The sequence below is a fragment of the Cucurbita maxima genome, unplaced genomic scaffold, assembly GCF_002738345.1.
Source record: "Cucurbita maxima cultivar Rimu unplaced genomic scaffold, Cmax_1.0 Cma_Scf00028, whole genome shotgun sequence".
NCBI lineage: Eukaryota > Viridiplantae > Streptophyta > Magnoliopsida > Cucurbitales > Cucurbitaceae > Cucurbita > Cucurbita maxima.
The window spans coordinates 985,606-1,009,331 of NW_019272044.1; the positions used below are offsets into that span (position 1 = coordinate 985,606).

At 36.8% G+C, this 23,726-nt stretch overlaps 4 protein-coding genes across 11 annotated transcripts; 3 read left to right on the forward strand and 1 right to left on the reverse strand.

Annotated features, from left to right (window-relative positions):
* The first annotated feature begins 562 nt into the window (after positions 1-562).
* On the forward strand, positions 563-5,980 carry LOC111465105 (protein CWC15 homolog). Of its 3 annotated transcripts, none has more exons than XM_023109402.1 (8): positions 563-724; positions 922-1,081; positions 4,523-4,626; positions 4,771-4,812; positions 4,898-4,985; positions 5,134-5,233; positions 5,448-5,551; positions 5,655-5,980. In XM_023109402.1, the coding sequence occupies exons 2-8, from the start codon at positions 951-953 to the stop codon at positions 5,776-5,778; spliced, it is 693 nt and encodes a 230-aa protein (XP_022965170.1). In that variant the 5' UTR covers positions 563-724; positions 922-950; the 3' UTR covers positions 5,779-5,980. The 3 variants fall into 3 exon arrangements, with proteins under 3 accessions (XP_022965170.1, XP_022965169.1, XP_022965171.1); XM_023109401.1 differs by having other exon boundaries at positions 563-715; XM_023109403.1 differs by lacking the exon at positions 563-724 and adding an exon at positions 808-826.
* On the reverse strand, positions 5,863-8,865 carry LOC111500262 (ABC transporter G family member 26). Its single transcript, XM_023151972.1, has 9 exons — positions 8,725-8,865; positions 8,334-8,626; positions 8,098-8,253; positions 7,833-8,016; positions 7,488-7,766; positions 7,126-7,407; positions 6,746-7,030; positions 6,545-6,652; positions 5,863-6,282 (listed from the first exon to the last, which is right to left on the reverse strand). Exons 1-9 carry the CDS (start codon positions 8,863-8,865, stop codon positions 6,013-6,015), a joined length of 1,998 nt encoding a protein of 665 aa, XP_023007740.1. The 3' UTR covers positions 5,863-6,012.
* Positions 8,866-9,840: 975 nt separating this feature from the next.
* LOC111500292 (coiled-coil domain-containing protein 22) lies at positions 9,841-13,760 on the forward strand. Of its 4 annotated transcripts, none has more exons than XM_023152016.1 (6): positions 9,841-10,185; positions 10,574-11,011; positions 11,186-11,382; positions 11,530-11,676; positions 12,909-13,133; positions 13,332-13,760. In XM_023152016.1, the coding sequence occupies exons 1-6, from the start codon at positions 9,922-9,924 to the stop codon at positions 13,591-13,593; spliced, it is 1,533 nt and encodes a 510-aa protein (XP_023007784.1). In that variant the 5' UTR covers positions 9,841-9,921; the 3' UTR covers positions 13,594-13,760. The 4 variants fall into 4 exon arrangements, with proteins under 4 accessions (XP_023007784.1, XP_023007785.1, XP_023007786.1 ...); XM_023152017.1 differs by having other exon boundaries at positions 10,094-10,425; positions 10,460-11,011; XM_023152018.1 differs by having other exon boundaries at positions 10,098-10,185; positions 10,545-11,011.
* A 1,577-nt stretch (positions 13,761-15,337) lies between these two features.
* On the forward strand, positions 15,338-19,411 carry LOC111465043 (nucleotide-sugar uncharacterized transporter 2). 3 transcript variants are annotated; one of them, XM_023109302.1, is made up of 7 exons: positions 15,338-15,599; positions 16,750-16,928; positions 17,014-17,222; positions 17,335-17,428; positions 17,509-17,675; positions 17,751-17,921; positions 18,945-19,411. In XM_023109302.1, exons 1-7 carry the CDS (start codon positions 15,521-15,523, stop codon positions 19,066-19,068), a joined length of 1,023 nt encoding a protein of 340 aa, XP_022965070.1. In that variant the 5' UTR covers positions 15,338-15,520; the 3' UTR covers positions 19,069-19,411. The 3 variants fall into 3 exon arrangements, with proteins under 3 accessions (XP_022965070.1, XP_022965068.1, XP_022965069.1); XM_023109300.1 differs by having other exon boundaries at positions 15,341-15,599; positions 18,968-19,411; XM_023109301.1 differs by having other exon boundaries at positions 15,342-15,599; positions 16,777-16,928; positions 18,968-19,411.
* Positions 19,412-23,726: the final 4,315 nt, after the last annotated feature.

Sequence of the window (23,726 nt, forward strand, 5' to 3'; positions counted from 1 at the left end):
GAATCCAATAAATTTGAGAGAATTTACTTAAAAGTATTTAGGAATCCAAAAGATTTAGGACAATTATCAACCATTTGACTCCTCATAAATGTTTCAAAAGTAAATCTAAAAGTAAAAATCTATTAGAACGTTGAATTTAAAAGTATTATTAAAACTTTAGAGATAGTTTTGAGACAAAGGGTAAAGTTCACTAATATTTTTATTAATTTAGTCTATTTCGTAACTCGACTATATTCGTAAACATAAAAATATTTTGTAATCTATAAACCATAAAAATATTTTCTTAAATAAATAATTAGAGATACAATTTATTTACACTAATCCTATTTAAAATTAAGTTATAGAATTTTAGAGACAAATTTATCGAAAAATTAAAGGATCTTAAAATATAATTATAATTATTTAAATGTTATTATTTCGTCTTGTTACTTAGTTAATTAGATAAAGATATTAATTACATAATTGGATTATGGTGTTTAACATTTAGATATTTATATTAAATATTAAATAAAATACTTTTTTAGTGATTTTTTTTTTTTAATATATATGTTGGCATTCATATTTGGTTTACCGGCCGTGGAACCGACATTGGGCATTTGGATTAGGAGCGTTGGACCCGATTCGTAACCTCACCCTCACCCACGACGATTTTTCTTCGTTCTGACTTACAAATTCGCAGACCGATCATCAATCAATTGGAAGGGGGACTTCTGAGGTATATCTTGTAATGTTCCTTCATTTATTTATGTGTTCAAGCGCATCAAGTTTCCTTTTTTGTTCTTTGAATTCGATTCCAATCAAGTTTATAGAGCTAGGGTTTTCTCTGGTTTGTGTGGGGTACCCTTTTCACGTTATAGAAATGTTTCGTTTTTATATGCTGAATCTGAAGTGTAACTTCTTCAATTTTCTTTGCATTTGAAGGCCCAAGGCGACGAGGAAAAAATCTAGAGATGACTACTGCAGCTCGACCAACATGGGCACCCGCTAAAGGTGGAAATGAACAAGGTGGCACTCGAATTTTCGGCCCATCCCAGAAATATTCATCCAGAGATATTGCTTCTCATACGACCTTGAAACCCAGGTGCGTGTATTTAAGAGATGTAGCTGTTTCTTGTGCTGGGAAGATGGGGCAGAGAGCGCTTTTACTTTTCCTTTGGTGGAGTTCTTTGTACCAAGTCTCTCTTTCTTGCTTGATTAAAATCGTCTGTGCCTTGTGACTTCTGAGGGATAATTTTCGCACATCCATACAGGAATTCATTAGGGTTTTGTTTGCGACATGCGTTGAGTTTTCTAGTGATTGTAGAGTTTTTAGCTGGATTACTAAGAACTGAATTGGTTTACTGGTAGACCTTTTCAGGTGATGATTACATCTTTTTGTAGTTGGTTTTAGTGTGGATGCGGTCTGTTGAACAGAATTTTCATTCAGTTTACCTTGATCTTAGCCGAGGTGGACTTGGTTAATAGTCCATATCCACTAATTCTCAAGAAACTTTGTCCATTCCAAGAACTCCTGGAGACAACAAATTTTTTAGTATATTAAACTTTCCACTTGATGCTTGAACTCAAAACTTTGGGAAAGAGTCCTTGTCTATGATCTCTCTGGGTGTTCAGCCAATGTGAAACGTAGAACGATTTTAATCAATTGGGCTTCTGCTGCAGTTCATCCTCGTTTATTTTTTATTCACAAGGATAATGATCAATTTAATACCTAATTAATTTTCCCAGTCACACACATTGAGGTGGAGGCTGGCGAATTTAAGTCATGAAAGTTCATGGGCTGGGCTTTCTTTCTGTATTGATCCTGTCCTAAAAGAATCTAACTGTTCCTACAATGGACTTCACAACAATTCCTTACACTGGCAATCTCTTTTTCTACTCGTTACAAAATGGAGGGATAATTCCAAAATGGAAATATAAAAAATCAAGGGGTTAAATGTCAACCCACTTTGAGACCTATAAGCAATTGTTTTGTCATTTTCAAATAGTTTTATCTACCTTTTTCTGCGCAAGGGAAAAAAAAGAAGGAAAAACAATGAAACCAAAGGAAACAAAGTAGGGGTTTAGTTTTTATAGACCATTTTATGCTTAGCCACAAACAATTGTGGGCAATGGGCACTTGTCCTATGAATTGTTTGAACTGATTTTAGGGATAATGACTTCATGCTGGTAATTATCTTCTAACCTTTTAGATAAATTTTTATTGATATGAAAGAAATTACTGAAGGGGTTCTAAAGGAGTTACAAGAACCTCTTCCATTTGTGTATATGGAAGTTAAAGAAGAGTTAAAAAAAATATTTGACTTGATACACCAAGTGATGTTTGAAAGGCCAATAGAATCATAGGTTTGAATAATGGTTATCTTTCCAAAGTTAGGTTTTTCTTTTGCGTTCCAAGCAAATATATCATAGCTCACAGGAAAGATGTCCTGATCCTTTTGTCTTTGATCGAGGGGGTTGAGTTTAGGTTCGGGAGGAGGGACAATTGTGTTTGGAGTCCCAACCGCACTCCAACCGCTTTGGGAGCTTCTCTTATAGCTCATTCTTTCATTCTTTTGTTGTTTGTTGAATCTTTCTCTCTCTAGTGAGTGTCTATTTTCTTCTCCGTCAAGATGATAAGTTCCAAAGTATGTCAAAAAAGAATCAAACTCTCCTCCAAAGAGTTCGTTTAATGATAAAAGTTATTTTTCTTCCTTCATAAAGGATTGTGACCTTGAGATTTATGAGATTGAAGCATTGGATCTCAATGTCAAAATGGACATAACTTAATAGTAATTGATATGTACTCCTTCCCTCATGGTCGGAGGTTCAAATCTCCATGAACTCACGCATGGTACTCAAAAGGAGGGGAAAAAGAAAAAGAAAAAAACCTAGAATCCTTATCTGAAGCTTGTTTGTTTGTTTTTTTTTTTTAGATTATGTATTCTTGAAGTACTTGGCTAATCTGCTGTGTGGTTTTTCTAGTGCCTTATTAATTTTTGTTGGTTTTTTTCTTTAGTTTTTGATTCGATGGATTGAGTTTATTTCCATATAAATCTTATTTTCGGTATACTGGATGAAGTTCTTTGGGTTGTTTATACCTGCCTGGCGATTTTTGGTACAAAGTGTTTTTAAATTTGTGGCAGCTTCCTTCTTGTTTGGTCTGCAGAAGGCATTAGGAGCAGCTGGGTGGTCATTTTTGTCTGGTTTCTCTAGTTGAACATCTTCTTTGGTTTTTTGGGATCTTTATCATGGGATAGTTTTGATTTTGGTACAAAGTGATTTTTGGTCAGTCTTATTGTTTGTGGAAGCTAATTTGTAATTCTTTCTTGGCGGTTGCTGTTTTGGCCTTTTTTCTTGGTTGGTTGTTTTGGTTGGTTGGTTGTTTTTTTTCCTTCTTCCCCTGTTTCCTTTAACTTTTTGTTTCTTTTCATTTATGAATAAGAAGTTGTTTCTTGTTATAAAAAAAGTTTAGTTTTGAAGATAGTAGATATTTTACAATTGCATTGGCAATAAAGATAGAACCTGTGATTTGCATGCCTGTTATAAAGACAAAGTGATTAGAGGATATGGTTTTAGGTAGCACTTGCTTGAGGCTTTCACTTGGAAGATAAGTCTCAGAGTTTTGAAAACTGTAATGAATCCATTTTGAATATAAGTCTCAGGAGCAACTATAAAAAAAATCAGGTTTAAGGATATTCACACTCTTTCTGAGTTCATTGAAAAACAGAAGAAATCAGATTTGAAGATGTTCCAACTCTTTCAAAAGGATTCCTTTGTAAACCACCTACCTAAGGCTTTAATTGTTGCACAAAAAGTTTCGTGCCTCTGATTTTCTCCACGTCAATGGTTCTTGAGGAGCATGAAGCAATTAAGGTTCTGGAGAATCTATTTGGGAGTTTTTCCTTTGGATAAACATTGAGAAAGGAAAGCCGACCTTCCTTTTCTAGTAGCGAGTTAAATATAAGATTCTTGCCATCTCATCTAGTAAGTTCTGAACTTATATGAGAGCAGGCCATGTGGAAGTACGAGGAATATTTTATCTCATAAAAAAGCCACAAGTTCTTCCATATGTTTTTTTTTTTGATTCGACAGTATGTCTTCTTGAAGAGTCAGATCGTGAAGGCTAGTTTTTACTGACTTTCTATTGGCAAATTTTGATAAGGCGAGAGTTTTACTCTCCTCTGAAGTATTCAACAACCCAATTTACTTGATATTCTTCAGCTTGGGAGTTTTACTCTCTTTCTGCTATATACATTTATCATGAGGGGCCTATTTAAAAATTCAATGAACCACCCTCCACAAACATTATGAACGGGTTTTAAGTCTACGTATAGGAGAAGAGAGTGCCATCAACAAGTTCCCAATCGGCGCTTTAACCTAGTATTACAAATTAGCCATATCAGCCCTGTTCTTCTGAGCTTCCATTATATATTTGTTATTGGCACCCATTTTGCTTTGTTTTATGTTTCCTCGGATACATCACTGTTCCTTTTCTTCCAAGATTTTTAAGTCTGTAATTACTTGTCATTAATGATGCTTGTAGAAAGGAAGGTCAAGATACCCATGATGAATTGCAAAGGAGGAATCTCAGGGACGAGTTGGAAGATCGTGAAAGGAGGCATTTTTCATCAAAGAATAAGTCATATGGTAAAGACATCCATTCTTTAGAAAAATGTTTAATGAGTTTTTTCGTTTTGTTTTTTCCTTTCATCAGTCGAACATCCTTTTCTCGGTTTTGTTGTCTGATGGGTTTGCAATGAGTCTGTCATGTTTCCCTTATTTAATTTGCAGATGATAGAGAACATAGAAAAGGAAGCCAACTTCTGTTAGAAGGTGAATTCATCAGCTCCTGTATGCTTTCATTTAATAACACATCCAGTAATTGTTTGCTTCACCACTTTTTATTTATGATTATTAGGTGGAAAGAGAGATATTGAAGATCGGATTATTCCTCGAAGTTTAGATGCTGACGATTCTGATGTGGATATCAAAAGTGACAGTGAGAGGTATGTTAGTTGGCTTTCCGTTAAACGTATTAGTTGCCTAGCCTTTTCTCTTCGCACTTGTCAATTACTCATGATTGAACCTTGGTCCAAGACCTGGTAATCTAGTTTGTTTTGGGGTTCAGTATTGAAATATCTGTTTTTATGGTAGTGATGATGACGACGAAGATGATGATGAGGATGATACTGAAGCGCTTTTGGCTGAGCTGGAACAAATAAAGAAGGAAAGAGCAGAGGAAAAGCTTCGAAAGGTGAGCCTTTTGTCCATCCATATAGCTTCATGATGTGAAGTTCTGCTTTTGCAGGACCTTTATTTTTCTCTAAGATTTTAGAAGAATGCACCACGGGTTGAGTGATTACTAACTGGGATCATTCGAATGGTGTCGGTCAAATCTTTAAAAAAGTAAATGAACCAAGTTTGAATTTTGCTTCCTCAGTGACTTTAATCTGCATTATGATGTATAGGAAAGACAAGAGCGGGAGGAAGAGCTTAAAGTCAAAGAAGCAGAGTTACTCCGAGGAAATCCTCTGCTTAATGAGCAGCCCGCCTCTTTTAGTGTCAAAAGAAGGTTAGTTGGCCTGATTGAGCCATTTTTCATTACTAGTTTATTTGGTGCTTCTAACGTGAAATTCCACTCTGATGATTGAACTTCCTTGTAACTTTTGAGACAGATGGGATGATGATGTTGTGTTCAAGAATCAGGCCCGTGGTGAAACAAAGACTCCTAAGCGCTTTATAAACGACACCATTAGGAATGACTTCCACCGAAAATTCTTGCAGAAGTACATGAAGTAACATGGTTATCAAAATCTAAGACCAGGTAAATCTAGAGTGAGGTGAACCCTACAACTGTGTATGTATCATAACACGTCGAAAATACTGGACATTTGTTTTATCCGCGTATCATAGCGACTTAAACATGCCTCGAATGTTCTAGTCTGTGTTCTCAATTGGACGACGAATGAGTATTAAAATGGTTTCATAAGAACCCGTCTTACCTCGTATTTTACATGGAAATGATGTTTTTGTTCAAATATTAGATTGGCTGATTCTTTTATATAAGCAGAAGTAGGCACATAATCTGTAGGCGAGGATCATTACTAGTAGAATCCAAACTTCTTGTAAGCCACTGTTGAGGCTGACCGTGTCGAAGGACGCAGAAGACTGCAAAGTCTTGCAGCCTTGTGTGCTTTGACACTCATATGACTGGTCCCCTGAGTATTGCACTTTTAGAAGTAGTCTGAACCCATAATACATGAATGATAGGTATTTCATCCACCGCATGAACTTTGGTATATGCTGCAACAAACCCAGCCATAAAGTATAAAAGTTTACATAATCTGTGAGCTTTTTTCTGGGTTCTTAATAGGGTTTTCAACTTCCGTTCTCGCATGAATCCACATCAACATTTTACTGATATTTTCATCGATATTATCGTTCTCGAGAGAACAAAGTTGTGTTTAGAGGAACAACTTGTTTAAGAAGTTCATTTACAATCTAGATTGATTGGTTAAGTTTTATTATTTTTCATGCTTGACATAGAAAAGAAGGGATTAGATACCTGTACATAGTAGCCTCCTGTTAAAAGAAATAACATGAGTATCAAGGAGGCAACCATCCCAGCCCTTCTGATACTCAAAACTGCAGCTCCAAACAGTTCTCCTGCCCCCTGATCACATAGAAGGAAGATGTTAAGTCTATCTAATCTCCCCTGTTCACAAATCATTCATGAAACAAGACAATGTTGTAATAGTTCAATCACCTGGCTTGTCACAGCTACCAATAGTATTGCAAACAATGTTAGCAAGAAACATGAAACTGTTCTCTTGAAATCAACCATGAAGTATAGAATGAGCATGAACAGTGTTGGATAGAGCACATGTGCAATCATGTCACAGAGCGTGCTGCTCACGTAGTACACGCTTAGTCGATACATATCTGCTTTCTGTTCTTTCACTAGATAGAGCTTCTCAAATGGGAACACATACACTGCTCCAAAGATTGATGAAGATGTCCAAAATATGCAAATGTAGAACAATAAGCCAATCTGAAAACAAGTTAAAAGTTGCACGATTAAGCTTTTGGATTTAGTGGTAGTTTACTGATATTGTGTTGAATGATGTAAAAAACCGAAACAACGACCTGATCTCGCAACTGAGGTTCAGTGTCGATCTTGGATTTCCACCAAAGAAGTCCTAACAACAGTGCAACTCCAACAGCTTGAAGTAGCCTTAGCTTATCAAAGTAATCCTTGCTCCTTTCTTTGAATGTTCTTTTTGCAACAATCCTAAATTGCTCCCACCAGCTTATTGTCCAATCCTTCCCAACTTGTACAGCTTGTTGTAGATGTTCTGGTGCCGTTGCAGCTTCATTCTTTGTTCTTTCTTGAACCTCCAACTGAGTTTTGTACTTGACTTGCAGATACTATTCACACATATAAAGACAAATGGATGAAAAAACAAATCCTCTGAAAGTAATATGACAATATCTAAAGAGATACCCACCTTGATAATTGATTTGCCTGTGTCGAGCGAGCCTCGAGATGCCGATAGATCGTCGGGAAGACTTATGTCGCCGACTTGTCCCGTTGCTAGATCAAGCAAGAACTCTGCAGGGTTCATGGAAATTTGTGGTGTAAATCTCAAAGATGAGAAGTATTCCATTGATTCTTTAGCTTTCCCATAGTATACAGGATATCCTTCTGATATCAGCAAGAGTTTGTCAAACATGTGAAACATTCTGCTTGATGGCTGGTGTATGGTAGTGATTATTGTCCGTCCGGCCTGTGGAGTATCATGTTTAATCTCAAGATATAACCATATTTGTACTTCAAAATTTCCTAATGGTACCTTGGCAAGTCCTTTGAGAACAAGAAGAAGCTTATTTGCGGAGTTCGAGTCAAGGCCAGAAGTCGGTTCGTCGAGTAATAAAAGTGAAGGATCGATAAGAACTTCATAGCCTATGCTTGTTCTCTTTCTTTCTCCTCCTGATATTCCTTTACCAAAATTACCACCAATCTTTGTGTTGCGACATCTACAAGAAAACCATCATTTAAGAGTCAAAATTGAAGAATGGAACCTCACTAGCTACCATAACACACACACACACACACACCTTTCAAGTCCTAGCTCCTTCACTATCATGTTGACTCTCTCGTACTTTTGCTGTCGGTTCATACTGTTTGGTAGACGAAGAAACGCAGAGACGAGTAAGGTTTCTTCGACTGTCAATTGTGGGAACAACACGTCGTCTTGAGTCACAAAGCCAATCCTGTTACCAAAGAGTGGCTAAGAGGTTAGGACTTAGAACAACATTAGGCACTTGTTTGCTTTATAAACAGAGAAAGTGACCTTCTTTTAAGGGCAGTAGTGTATGAAATGTCATTATATGTAATATTTCCTTTGACATTTTCAAGTAATCTTCCTCCAATCACTTTCAATAGCGTTGTTTTTCCACTGCCTGAAGCGCCCATCAAAGCAAGTATTTCCCCTGGCCCAACCCTTCCTGTTATTCCCTTTAGAATCTTCTTGTAGCTGTCTTGCTCCATCCTACCTTGTGAGCCAACCCTTGATATCACTGCCTTCAATGGATTATTCTTGGTGGAGCCTTGCTTGTTCTTCACTTTGTATTCCACATCTTCAAACTGAAAAAAGTAGTACGAGAGTTTAAGGTTATCGTCACGAGATCCTAAAACAAAGAACGACATTATTTATGAGAAACCCGTGTAGACGAAATCTTTACCTTGAGAAAAATCGGAAGCGGGGAAGTCCGATTGGCATCACAAGTCTCAATTTGAATGTTAACCTCAGAGGGGATGTTTTTGGTTGTAATTTGCATGGGTGAGGGAATGTCTTGAATTTCATCCTCTCTCCTAATTTCCATGTTGTTTAGAGAGAGAAAGAGAGGGAGAAGATTAAGAAGAGAAGTGTTTTGGAATGTGAAATAAGTATGGAATTAATGGGAGAGGTTTTTCAACTGTATCAGACCCAAAACTTGCCTACACATCAATGGCAGGATGCTGCTTGGTGACCCACAGCCTTCCCATGCTTCATTTTTATTACTGTTTTGCTTCCATTTTACACACATAAAGTGCCATCATATTCCGGATTTTTCTAACTCTCCATGCCAACCCTATGAACTTTCGACCCTCGTTACGAAAATTAAAAAAAGTATTCTGAAAATAGTTTATAGAGAACGACTAAGGCGAACATTTCATATATGAAGTTGACAACGGGAGACATAAAAAAGAGTGTTTCACCTTAAATACGAAAATGTTCGATCTAGATGAATATAATTGATGAACTTCGTTTTGGTTTATGACATACATGGATCGATTGATTACTCGTTAGGCTCACTTATTAATGGTCTAACCATTTCTTATTTCTTTTCAAATTATTTATCACACTGTATATATTAAAATCTCTAAACTCTCTATTTTAAATCTTAATTCTCAATATTCATTCAGAGAAAAAAAAATCTATATTATGAATTCAACTCTTTTTACTCCATTTTTAAAAAAATTGATATATGGGTCAACATGAGAAGTGTATAATGAAGATTACATTGTAATAAACCATGAAATCATAGATTTGATAACAAACCAAAATATCATAGATTCGACCTGATTCAAGGTAATGAACAAGTAAATCATTAAAGTATCTTACTAATATCATCTATTCTACGTACTCATGATAAATGTATTTATGAACATTTTTAAAAAATTGGATGGTATTAATAGAACGGATATATTTTTAAATTTTTTAAAAGTTTTTAAGTGTTTGTTTTAATTAATTTAACCTATTGGGTATTTGTTTAGATTTTTTTTTTTATTATTATTAATTTAGCCTCCAAAATTATTTCGTTCTTGTGTAACGAATCCATTTTCCCCGTCAGAAGTCTGAAGCGACAAGGGAAACTGTAAAAATACGAACAGCGGCAATGGAGGAATCTCAGGAAATCCTACTGAATTCCCTCCAAAAATCTGGTGTTTCAGTCCCTCCAGATGTTTCCTCGATTCGGAAATTAACTCCTCCGCTTTTGTTCTCGATCTGTGCTCAAGTCTTGAATCGAATACATGGCCAAACTCAAATCCCCTACGCCACTTCTCTGCCGGACTCCGTCGCTGATCAGTTCAAGATATGTACTGAAATCGCTTCCGCTATTAAGGATCTGGGTTACATAGGAGATATGAGCTTCCACAAGGTATGTCCCCTTTTCTGTCTGCTTGAATTTCGGAAAATTTTGGGCGATTGCGAGAAATCTGTTTGCAAGTACGAACATACTGATTCTGTTGTTGTTTATATTTGGTTCATTTATGAATTTACTCGATTTTTGTAGACATGCATTGTGAGCGTTCTGTTTCTATTAATGGTGATCAAAGTATACCCTAAAGTTTATGAGTACTGGAAACTTTTCAGTGTCTAGGAACTAAATAGGATGTGTTTAAAAGGAGAGTCACAAATTTATAGCTGACGTCTGTATTTCTTTTGACCACATAACTTTTTGGACATTAGCAAAAGCTAAGGCATTTGTTTCGGATATCCATTTGCTGTTGTACTTAGAAACAGACTACATGTGTTGCTTACAACAGTTCTTGTATCCATCTGAAGAGGACTTGTATAAGTTGATAAGATTCTTGGTGGAGAGACTTCCTGAAGTTTCTGATGGAAAATCCAAGGTTTTGGAAGATGGTGATGGTAGAAAAGAAACGAAAGCTGACACTCTCAAATGCCACTATGTGTCGGGCCAATCAGACGCTATCGACACTGCTGATTCCGTTTTTACCCATCAGAAGGTTGAGAACAAACTTTCCGATCTTAATATTATTGCTGAAGAGACAAAATCTTCAGATTCCATTGTCGGTCGATTATCTGATTCCGGTGAAACAGCTATGGTTGATAACCTTGTTAATGCTCCCAAATATCAGTCTGAGGTTTCAGGAAATGAATCAGTTGCAGTGCAAGGGAATAATGGACAAGTATCAATTTCCAGACATGAAGTTAGTTCTTACATTCAAAAGAATGATGAAGTAAGTTCTTCTTATGGCTCCTAACTTCAAACAATTATTAAAATCTGTTGTGTATAAGAGAAAAGAATGAAATGGTCAGCCCCTTGGGAAAAGGTTATTTGATCAGATGATATAAAGAATATTGTATATCTTCTATTCTTGTTTTAAATGAGAATTGAGGCTGAGAAATTTCAGGATCAAGAGATCAGACCATTGGAAGAGGTCAGTACAAAGGCTTCTGAATTAGAGCATCTTCTTGTCGAGTTAGAAAGGTTGAAGGCAGCGACTGGAATTGTATTTGATGATAATCGCTCGATTGAAGTCCATCTTCAGGAACTGGAGGAGCAAATCAGTTCTAGAAAGCTGAATCTTCTTGCAGCGAAGTCGGGGTGGTGGGTCATCGTTTTAGTTTGATATCTGGATTAATTTTTATACTGCTTCTGCATTTTTAATTTAAAAACCCAATTTCAAAGAGAAGTTGAGTCCTAATACAAATATATAGATTTCATTTACTTTTTCTTTATCATTGAACTCTACAGGGATGCAGAGAAGGAGCTTTTGGAAAATAAAAGGCGAAATCTTCAAGAATCACTATGTGCAAGTAATCCGAAGGCTCCAGAAAAGCTGCAAAAATTGAGAGAGTTTGAATTGGAAAAGCAGCTCATCGAGTCGGAAATCAGGAGGCGGTATGCTACTTCTTTGAATATTAAATAGGAAGTGAATATGAATCCTTACTGAAATCTATGAAATATTCTCAGTATATCTAGTTATATTTTTCAAAATGAAACTATTGTCACAGGAAACTGATGTTTTAGATGCGAAGTAATTTGGAGATACCCTCCTTAGTCTTAGGTTTAGAATGAATTTTGGATTACTTTTGTAGGGTGAAAAGTGCTTTCAGCTGATCAAAATCACTTTCCAAAATTTTGTTGAATAGAGTTGGGCGAGTTCACTTGAACTCTTTATTAACACCAATTGAGAAGAGATTAGATGACACTCTATAGAAACTACTTGCACTCTGTGCTTTGAATTTCTTTTGATGAAGACGTTGGTAGGGTGGAGGAGTATTTAGCAGAGGGTAGACAATTTATTCCTAAAATATCTAACAATTTATTCCTAAAATACCTAAACCATTTTTCTAAAATACATAGACAATGGGCTCATACAACTATTGGGCTTAACCCTATTGGGCTAGTGATATATTTTAACACTCCCCCGTAGCACTAGTCCTCATTCGCTGCACCATGTTGAGTTGACAGCTAAAGCTCTCATATATGCCAGGATTCGGCCCTTTTGTAAACAAGTGTTGCCCACTATTTTGTTACACAAATATAAGTGCTCTTAAAAATTGTAATAGTCCTTGAAAGCACTTAGTATCTCAAGAGGAAGTACTTAATTGGTTTCTGTTCCAAAACTGCATACGGAAGAAGTTCTCCAATTAAACTTTTTTAATAAAAATCATCCGGAACTTACTATCAATTATCAATACCTTAATTACTTCTTAATCATTTGTGGTTTCTTGAGAAAGCTAGGTTTTGAAAATCATTATCAACCTGTCTTTATATAAAGTGATATCATAATTAGGTCTTTTCCTTTTGGGGTGGGTGGGTTTGTCATATTAAATTTGATGTTACTGTATCAAAGAGTAATCTGTACCTTTGTGGAGAGTTTATGGGGATCTATTGCGTGTTATGTTAGCATTTATATTCAAAAGTCACTACCCTGTTTCTCTTGTAATCTTGACACCTTTCATCATTTTTACTTTTTGGGTGGGTGGGGCAACTCGAAGAAAACTTCCTAAACATGATATGCAACGCAAAAATTTATAAGCAGTGGGGCGTCCTGTTGGCTTGTTATTATCTCTTGCTTATGTCTAACGATATTGATTTTTCCTCAAATATTGTCACACATCCTTCAGGGAGGAAGGAAATTATAATCTCTCAACAGAGCTTAAGAAGCAGCCAAAACAGGCATCGAGACGATCCTACATCGATAGGGTGAAGGAGATCACAAAAAATAGTCGGAAACAAGATGCTGACATTGACCGAATCCTTAAAGAAACTAGAGAGCTTCAGCTAGAAAGTAACAATATTCAAGAACGCCTCCATAGAACCTACGCAATTGTGGATGAGCTAGTTCTCAGGTATGCACCATAGAACTAGTGAGAACTGAAACAGAACTATTACATCATTGCTTTAAGTGGTATTAATCAGTTGGTTGACAATGATGTAGTAATAGCGTCCCATATCTTGCCCCTCATTTATGTTTCATACTCGACCGAAAAAAATTGACCTTTTATCTTGCTTAGAAAACTAGCTGAACAGATTCATATCCTGTGTAGGGAAGCAAAAAAAGAAGGCATAGGCAAGAAAGCACACAAACTCCTGACTAGTATCCATGAGAATTTCGGAGAGATCTCGAACAAAATCCTGTCTACGGATAGATTAAGAAGAGAAACTGCAGAATACGAGAAGAAGATAGCGGCCTCAGCATCCCGAAGTTTAGATTTTAACAAACTACAAGCTGATCTGGATGCTATCAGGAAGGAAAATAGTTGCCTAGAGCAAAATCTCTGCCATAAAAAACCCATTGACCAAATGTAGAATGTTTTCTGGATTTCTTTTGTTTAGTTGTAAATCAATCATGCTTATTGCAACAATTACATTCTAGTGCAAAGGAGAAACAATTCAGTTCAAATGACATCATCTGCTATTTACTTAAATGGGTTTTTTTCATTAATTAGTTGGATTGTGATTGCCTTATGCAACAAGCTTCTGGCTAGGATTCAGTTGTGTATTGAAATAGAAGATTCATCATCATTCTTGAGGTTGGTGTTCGTTGCTTTTCAAGTTACTTACCCAATTGGTGGTTAAGCAGTCCTATGTCTCATCCCTTAACATTTTCATACATCTCTTCCACCAGAAAGAATTCTTCAATTTCCATAATGATCAAGGAATCCGTTATTAGAAAGTAAAAAAAACAAACATACATATGTAACAGTTCAAGTGTCTTTTTAAGTTTTTCTTTTCAGACTTCTCAGGAACGCTAGGTCCCAAAAGTGGGTGGATTGGGGGTTCTCACATTAATTGGAAAAGGGAACAAGTGTTAGCAAGGATGTTAGGGAGGATTGTGAGATCTCACATCGATTAGGAGAATGAAACATTTTTTTATAAAGATGTGAAACCTTATAAGAGGCATGAGAGGAAGCCCAAAAGGGAACGCCCAGTGAACAATATCTACTAACAATGAGCTTGAACGGTTACCCCTTCTATTTTGTTCTAACTATTTCATTTTGATTTTTGGCTTGGTTCTCTTTTACAAAAAAAAAAAAAAAAAAAAAAATTTAAAAACAGTTTTCAAAGCTTAGCACTCATTTTGAAAGCATTTGTTAATATATGTAATAAATATATTGCATCATCATTATTTTAATCTAATAAATATGAAGTACGAAGATTTGAACATTGACCGTTCATTTTATTTTATGTTTTCGAATAAAATCAATAATTTTATCTACGATTCATTGTAACAAAAAAAGCTCTACTAGTTACTGACTAGGTCAATTATATATATCGATATAATTATATATTCATATAATTAAAGGGTAGATAAAGATAATAAAAAGAGATAAAGAATAAAGAGAGATAGAAGGGCTCTTTTCAAGCCTTCATTTTCTATTTTTTATACTATGTATCATAGTAATTAATGGCTAAGTGTACTAAAGTGTCCGATTGCTAATCCGTTGTACGAGTTTTTTGTATCGAGGGTTTGAATCCCTCTCTTTCCGTTTCTGTCAATGACTTGTTATTTTTTACCTGGAATAGATAAAATTTTTAGAACATTCCAAAATCAAGCAAGGAAAAAAAAAATCATTTGTTTTATTCTTCACGTCCTGGATTACGTCCCGGGTCATTTAGATAGAAATCCGAAAATGAAAAGAAAAACAAAGAATATTATTACAGTATAAACAAATAGTTTTAGAATAAGTATTACCCAATCTCCCAGATTTTTTTTTTTTTTTTTTTAAAGAATAGATTCTCAAATCTTAAATCTCTTGTAATAAAAAAAATGCAGATATTAGGCAATGGGTTGCCATAATAACAATAGTTTTAGACATTAATGAGAAGCAAGTGGTTAGTGTGTTTAGGACATTGACCTTTTCTACCTTACATAGAATCATGAAACCTTAATTTCTCCGTAAACAGCCAGTGTCGGTTTCAGATTTTATACGCACACGTGTACGTCTCAAAACCTGCCAAGTGGCATCTACCATAGGACCCCACCACCATAAATCCACATAAATCAAAATCATCTTTAAAAACACACAACCAAATCAATGCATTCCTTTCTTGTTTGTTTTGATTGTTGGGTAAATTTCCCCAATCATCTTTAAACAGACTCTCTTTCTTCCCCAATGATTTTCTCTCAACATTTATCCCCATCTTCCATTTCCATAGATTATCATAGCCATTGTTGCTGCTCCATTTCTTCCTTCCCTTTGTGATTTCAATATAGATTTCTATTTGGAGAGAAATGGGGCTTCTTGATTCCTTGTTGGATAGAGATTCAAGAAAGTTTATCAAACGAAAAGACAGCGATGCAGGAGAAGCTGGTAGATTTTTTCAATCCTTTTTGGTTCATTTTCTTTTCCATTCAAAGGATTCGTTTGATTCTCTGCTTATTTTTGTGATTTCTGGCGTCTGGGGTTGTGTTTTTTTTTCCTGCTCTTGATCAATCGTTAAATTTTGGATCCCAGATACAATTTGAAGATGTATATAAACCCAAATGATAGGTAGAGTGTGATAACCTGCATTGGTTGGGGGAGGACGAAACATTGTTTATAAGGGTGTGGAAACCTCTCTTCAGTAGACTGCATTTTAAAAACTTTGAGGGAAAACCGGAAAGAAAAAGTCCAAAGAGAACAATATTTGCTGGTGGTGGGCTTGAGCCGTTACAAATGGTATTAGAGCCACACACGGGGCGATGTGCTAGCGAGGAGGCTGAGCCCCAAAGGGGGGTGAACACGAGGCGGTGTGCCAACAAAGACGCTGGGCCCAAAGGGGGGATGGGGGTCCCGCATCGATGAGAAAAGGGAACGAGTGCCAGCGAGGACGCTGGGTGCTTAAGGGGGGTGGATTGTGAGATCCCACATCGGTTGGAGAGGATGCAACATTCTTTAATAGAGTGTGGAAACCTCTCCCTAGCGTGAGAAGCCCGAAAGTGAAAGCCCAAAGAGGACAATATCTTCTAGCGCTGTGCTTTGGCTATTACAAATGGTATCAGAGCTAGACACCGAGCGATGTGCTAGCAAGGAGGCTGAACCCCGAAGGGGGGTGAACATGAGGCAGTGTGCCAGCAAGGACACTGGCCCCAAAGGGGTGGATTTGGGGGGTCCGACGTCGATGGGAGAAGGGAACGAGTGCCAGCTAGGATGCTAGGCGCTGAAGGGGAGTGGATTGTGAGATCCCACATTGATTCGGGAGGACGAAACATTCTTTTCACACCCTAGCAGACGCGTTTTAAAAACCCTGAGGGAAAACCCGAAAAGGAAAGTCCAAAGAAGACAATATTCGCTAGTTTTTACATTCATCGGTTTGGATACGGGGAATTCATGATTCTTATTGATTTTGTTTTGCTTCTTATTGTTGATCTGTTGAATTGTTCTAAGGTCTGCAGATTCTTATATTGAATGTAGTAAAAATATGAGATTGTTGCCTGTTTCCTATTGATCATTGGTCTTGTTATCCATGTTTTATGTACAGAACCTCTCATATTCTATAAATCCGCAGGCCGAGCGCTCGAAGAAATTAGAGGTTCGCTCTATAACGAACTACGAACTTCAGACGGAGCGAAACGCCAACAGCAACGATACTGCGGTCCGGTCGTGGCGATGACATTCAATTTCATGGTTGCTGTTGGAATCATTATGGCAAACAAATTAGTAAGAAATGTTACATTTGATGAGCTGAAAGTGTTCATATGTTCTTTATGCTTATTATTTTCAGCTGTGTTTTGCTGTTTTGTAGGTTATGGGAAGAGTTGGATTTAACTTCCCAATATTCCTTACATTAATCCATTATACCGTTGCCTGGTTTCTACTAGCAATTTTCAAGGCACTTTCTTTGCTTCCTGTTTCTCCTCCTAGCAAAACCACTCCCTTCTCTTCCATTTTCTCCTTAGGTGTTGTCATGGCTTTTGCTTCAGGTCTTGCCAATACTAGTCTCAAGCACAACAGGTTTCCCGCTCGGTTTCCCTTTTCTTTTCCTTTACGACACGTCGGTCAGGCAGGGGACGGGGATGGGGACGAGGGTGTTATCTTGATATCTTACATTGAATTCTATGTGCAGTGTTGGATTCTATCAGATGGCTAAGATTGCAGTAACTCCCACCATTGTTTTCTCAGAGTTCATACTTTTCAAGAAGACCATTTCATTTAAAAAGGTTCCAGAACAATGACACTTCTACTTCCTTTGTTGTTAGTTATGATAATGTGTTTTCAGACACAGACATGTTTTGTGTAGGTTTTGGCTTTGTCTGTTGTCTCTGTTGGCGTGGCAATCGCGACGGTAACGGATTTAGAGTTCAACCTGTTCGGCGCTTTGGTTGCGATTTCTTGGATAATCCCAAGTGCTATAAACAAGATTTTGTGGTCGAATCTGCAGCAGCAAGCGAGTTGGACGGCGTTAGCGTAAGCTCTTGTTACTTTGCAATGAATTTGATTCAACCATTGAGGAACCAATGCAGTAAACTTGTGGTGTGTTAGGTTGATGTGGAAAACTACTCCAATTACAATATTTTTCTTACTTGCTCTCATGCCTTGGCTGGATCCACCAGGAGTTCTGTCTTTTAGATGGGATCTCAGTAGTTCAACTGCTATTTTGATATCAGCTCTGCTTGGTTTTCTCTTGCAATGGTCTGGAGCTTTGGCACTAGGGTGAGACTAAACCCCTCATAACATTACTTTTTCCCTGGTCTTTTTTCGTGTTCTTCTTTTCGTAGTGCTTGAACTCGATCGTTGTGTTTGTTTAGCTCTTGAACTCGTAAAAGTTGAAAAACCTGTTGATTATGGTGGGAAGTCACATCAACTAGCTAGAAGGGCATCAGATCAGTCTGAGTGTGAGATCCCACGTCAGTTGGATAGGGGAACGAAACATTACTTATTAGGATGTGGAAACCTCTCTCTAGAGTGCTTGAACTCGATCGTTACGTTTGTTTAGCTCTTAAATTCGTAAAAGTTGAAAAACCTGTGATTTTGGTGGGATGTCACATCAACTAGCTAGAAGGGCATCATATCAGTCTGAGTGTGAGATCCTACATCAGTTGGAGAGGAGAATGAAGCATTCCTTATAAGGGTGTGGAAACTTCTCCGTAGAGCACTTGAACTCGATCGTTACATCTGTTTAGCTCTTAAACTCGTAAAAGTTGAAAAACATGTTGATTTTGGTGGGATGTCACATCAACTAGAAGAGCATGGATTAGTCTTTAATCACAAGGAATGTGGTTGACTGTGAGATCTCACATCAGTTGGAAAGGGAAACGAAGCATTCTTTATAAAGATGTAGAAACCTCTTCCTAGAGTGCTTGAACTAAATCGTTATGTCTGTCTAGCTCTTAAACTCGTAAAAGTTGAAAAACATGTTGATTCTGGTGGGATGTCACATCAACTAGAAGAGCATGGATCAGTCTTTAATCACAAGGAATGTAGTTGAGTGTGAGATCCTATATTGGTTGGAGAGGGAAACGAAACATTCCTTAAGGGTGTGAAAACCTCTCCCTAGTAGACGTATTTTAAAATTTTGAGAGGAAGCTCAAAAGGGAAAACTCAAAGTAGACAAAACTTTGAGAGGAAGCCCGGAAGGGAAAGTCAGGACAATATATGCTAGCAGTGAGCTTGAGCTGTTACATTGGGTTTGTGTTAATCTTTTGAGTTTCGATACGCCTCTTCTTACTTCAATAGCAGTGTTGTTCAAATTTGTGCAGTGCAACCTCTGCAACATCTCATGTTGTTCTGGGACAGTTCAAGACTTGTGTGCTTCTGCTGGGAAGTTATTTTGTTTTCAGGTCGGATCCCGGGTTCGTGAGCATTTGTGGGGCGATCACAGCTCTCGGTGGAATGTCTGCTTACACATCCCTTAATCTGCAGCAACAACACGACAACAAGCAACTTCCGAAGCATAACTTGCCGATGCCAATGCCGATGCCCGAAAACAGCAGCGTTGTAGAAGATGCTGCAAAGTTGGATGTACAAAGTTCTGATGTTGCTGTGTAGAGATTGAATGAATGACTTGAGCTAGCTTGAGTTCTACAAGTTTTTGAAGTTTTTTTTGGGTTAGTTTGATGGTAGATTCATCTTTGTTCTCAAATCAATCAACCAAGAGTCATGCAAATATCTTTCTTGTAATACTCAATACAATTTTATAGAGAGATACCATATTCTTACCGGCAAAAGTTACATTAATAACTAAATCCTCCTAAAACTCAAATATCAAATATTGATAAAGTTATATCCCCAGGTTGGTTGGGTTGACCCAATAAAAAAAGTGTAAACCAGTGAATCCCAAATTTTAAATTTTCAAAAAATTCAACCCAACTAAAGCTGAAGCACTGTGGGTTATATATATAGTTTTACCAAATATAACTATCTATTATATATATATATATATATATGGTAGATCTAGTCAACCGATAATTTCTTTCCCAAACGATTATCAGAATCTTCACTGCACCATACCAATATTCCAACATCAACACATTTTGTAACATGTTTGTTGGATTCTTTGCGCCCTCTATTTTCTCTAAACACATCTCCATCTTCTACTAACTTGCAAGTGAAATTGTATCGTCTTTTAGTGTTTTGTCTTTGAATGATAGACTAGGTTCCTTACCAATTATATGACATTCTGGTTATCTGTATAAAGAATCTTCTCGTGCTGCTTCTTGCCCAATTTTTCTTGATAGTCTATCATCTATATCATCTCCTTTCCAGCTTTAGCTATTGCCATGTACTCAACCTCAATAGTTGAAGGAGAAATACAATTCTGAAGTCCAGACATCCAACTCATCTCATCATCCATGCCTTGTTTCCTGTGGTTGTATCCTCCAGCTGTAGGGCATCATCAAAGGGCTTTGGTTCCCCTTCATCAGTCAACAACATATATTGTAATGAAGGTACATACCTATCTGGTACTCTGGTAGCTCTGGATGATCTTTTCAACACCTGCTCAGGTGTCACTTGCTCCACCTCTGGTTCATGAGTAACAGTCTCAGAAGTTTTTTGAGTATCTGCTACAACATCACTTAGTGAATTGTTCTGCAACAACCTCAACTTCCACCTGCTTCGTTGTCCCGAAACCATTCTTCTCTTTGTCCTTGTACAAGACATTTCATCAAAAGTCATGCTATAGTGTCCCAGAACTTTTCGGTTCTTGTCATCCCAACACTTATCCTCGAACACATCAGAACCATAGCCTATGAGGTAGCACTTCACAAGCTTAACATCAAGCTTGTCACTCTTCTCTAGATCAACACGAACATACTCAGTACAGCTAAAAGTTCTCAAGTGAGAGTACTTGAGTTCTTTTCATATCCATACTTCTTCCGGCAATTTGAACTTCAAAGGTACTGATGACCCTCTATTGATCAAATAGGCTACTGTGTTCGCAGCATCACCTTAAAAGGTCTTTGGTAGTCCATAATAAATCCTCATGCTTCTTGCTCGCTCATTCAATGTTCTGTTTATCCTTTCTTTAACTTCATTTTGTCTTGCCTTACTATAAACTATCCTCATTAATCTAATTCCCTCGTCTGCACTAAATGTTTTAAATTCTGATTTTTCGTACCGTCCTCCATTGTCAGACCAAATGCATTTGATCTTTAAGCTGGTCTAATTTTCAACTTCAGCTTTCCACTTCTTGAAGGTGGCAAACACATTTAACTTGTGTTTCAGGAAATAAATCCTTATCTTCCTACTGAAATCATCGATTAAGGTGACGTAGAACTTTGATCCTCTAAGTGATGGAACTGAAGATGGTCTTCAAACGTCTGTATGGACCATTTTCAAAGCATTTTCTTCAGTTCTTCAGTAGCCATTGTGAAACTGACTTGTTTATGTTTACTCATAACGCAACTCTCACAAGGACTTATATCAACAGAATTCAGGTTTTCCAAAACTCCTTTCGCAGATAACATCTTCATTCCTTTGGTGCTCATATGTTCAAGTCTATTGTGTCATTGACTTGAATTTGAAACTCTCTCAGAAACAATAACCATGTTCATACACCCTGCAATGGTGTATAAGGTTCCAGATTTTGTGCTATGTGCTACCACCATATCACCCTTTATAACCTTCCACAAACTCTTTCCAAACTCTGTTGCACAATCTGTGCTGTCCAACTGACCAATAAAGATCATGTTCTTGAGACCAGAAATATATCTGACATACTTTAATGCCCACTGATTTCCTATCGAATTTTTATGCAGACACTCTCTTTTCCATCAATCTCCAAATCTTTGTCAGCAAGATACACCTTCCAGACTTGAGATTCTAAAACAACTCTTTATTTGGAGACGAATGAATAGATGCACCTAAATACAAAATCTAGGATTCAATCAAACTGTCCATGGTGAGGATTAGAGCATCCCAATGGATTTTGCTGAATTTATAAAATCATCGTCATTCTCTAATTTTTGAATTTTATTCCTCTTTGGTCTTATACAATCTGCCTGAAAGTGACCATTTTCTCCCCAACCCCAACACGTTACGTTTGGTCTGTATGAAAATTTTTCACTATTCTTTGATTTTGATCAACCCTTGTTTGGACTCTTCGATTTACTTCTTCCCCTTTGGGCAACACTGAGAACACCACCAGATGAATCTCCAATTTCTCGTTTGCAATACTTTCGCTGAGAACTACATCCCGAATTTCATTGAACTTTAGTTTCTTAGATTCTTAGAAACTGCTAAACGCGGCAACAATAGTATCCCACGACTCGGGTAAAGATGACATAAAAAACAATGCTTTAATTTCATCTTCGAAATTAATTTGTGCGAACTCAGTTGACTTACAATCTTATTGAATTCATTTATACGATCAGCAATAGATCCACCTTCAGACATTTGTAGATTGAACAATCTCCACATCAAATACACCTTGTTCATAGTTAAAAAAATTTCGTAAATATTTGACTACACCTTCAATAGATTTGACATTGTCTTCTCCTTGATGATTTTGAACACCACGTTTCTAGATAGCGTCAACCGGATCAACTCTAAGGCTTATCGATCCTTAAGCTTCCACTGCTCCGTGGTCATGATATCCAGCTTCACCCCAACAAAGGTTGGTGAAAATCTTTCTGGTACAGATAATCTTCAATCTACATCTTCCAGAAATCGAAATCGAATCCATTGAACTTCTCAATTGCAATCTTTGAACTTTCCATCTTCACAGATCGTGGTGAATTTCGCCTAGTTTTGATACCAGTTGTTAGGCGTGGTGAATTTTTCCTAGTTTTGATACCAGTTGTTAGGATTGCACAACACCGCACACACTCGATCTTGATGAACATAAAGAATAAGAGAGAAAATGCAAGGAGAAATATTGGCTAAATGTTTATATTGATGACTTCAGTATGCACAACAAAAGAGAATACATAGAAGATAAAAAGTACATCTTCAAAGCGAGGGGTATATATATGGTTTCAGTTTACTATATATAGTTTTACCACATATAACTCCTACTATATATAAATATCTACCATATATTTTTCTACCAACTTTTTTATTGTAAGCAGTCGTTTATTATATATTTTACATATATAGTTTTATTATATATAACAATTGAATAAGTTATAAATAGGTCGTATACTTCATATCTCCTTACTTTAAAACATTATTTATGAATGTGAAAGTTAAAATATGAGTGAAAAATAAATTGGTTTTCTTTTTAGACCTCACTTAATTTTTCAAGAAGATGCAAAACCCAGAAATAGATTATCTGGTAGTCCGATTACCACCCTAGTCCGAATCACAATATAATTGTAATTTCAAGTTGTTTTCGGTAGAAGTCGTAGAACAGGTGTTAAAAAATGGTCATATTAGACAATTTATGTAGTGTTAAAATGGTTAGCTTAGACCATTTCTTTGCTATGTTAAGACCACTAAATAATTGAGTGGGTTGTTAATTTTTATTTTTGGAGTTTGCTATTTTTATCCTTGTTAAATTAATTAGTTGTAAGGCCTATAAACCAATAAATTTAGCAAAGATAAAAATAGTGTGAGTTGATGAGGTGTCATTTCATTTTTTGATTAGATTCGTATCATTGAGACACTTCTTGCTCACCAACATCATCAGCGTCACTTGGATCTTCAAGTACATCAGCATTTAAGCAAATGTTTACAAGTTGCTCCCTCATCTTATGTGAAAGGGTTTTTTCAATGTTGTCCAAGCCTAATAATACTTCCTTCTTTGAGAGCCAACTCGCTTCCATTACACCACTTTGATCGTCAGTCATGCAGTTTGAGCATCCTGAATCAATGATCCAGTCATCATCGTAATCAATATGTTCTTTCATCAGAGCCATAAGCGCTAGCTAGTCTTCTCTATGACACATATTGTCTATGCATCCCATTCATTCTCCATCTTCTTTTTGGAGGTTGCCACATTGTTTTCGGCAGACTTTGTCTTGGACCAACAATTCCTGGACATGTGACCCTTCTTCTCGCAATTCTAGCAAATACCTT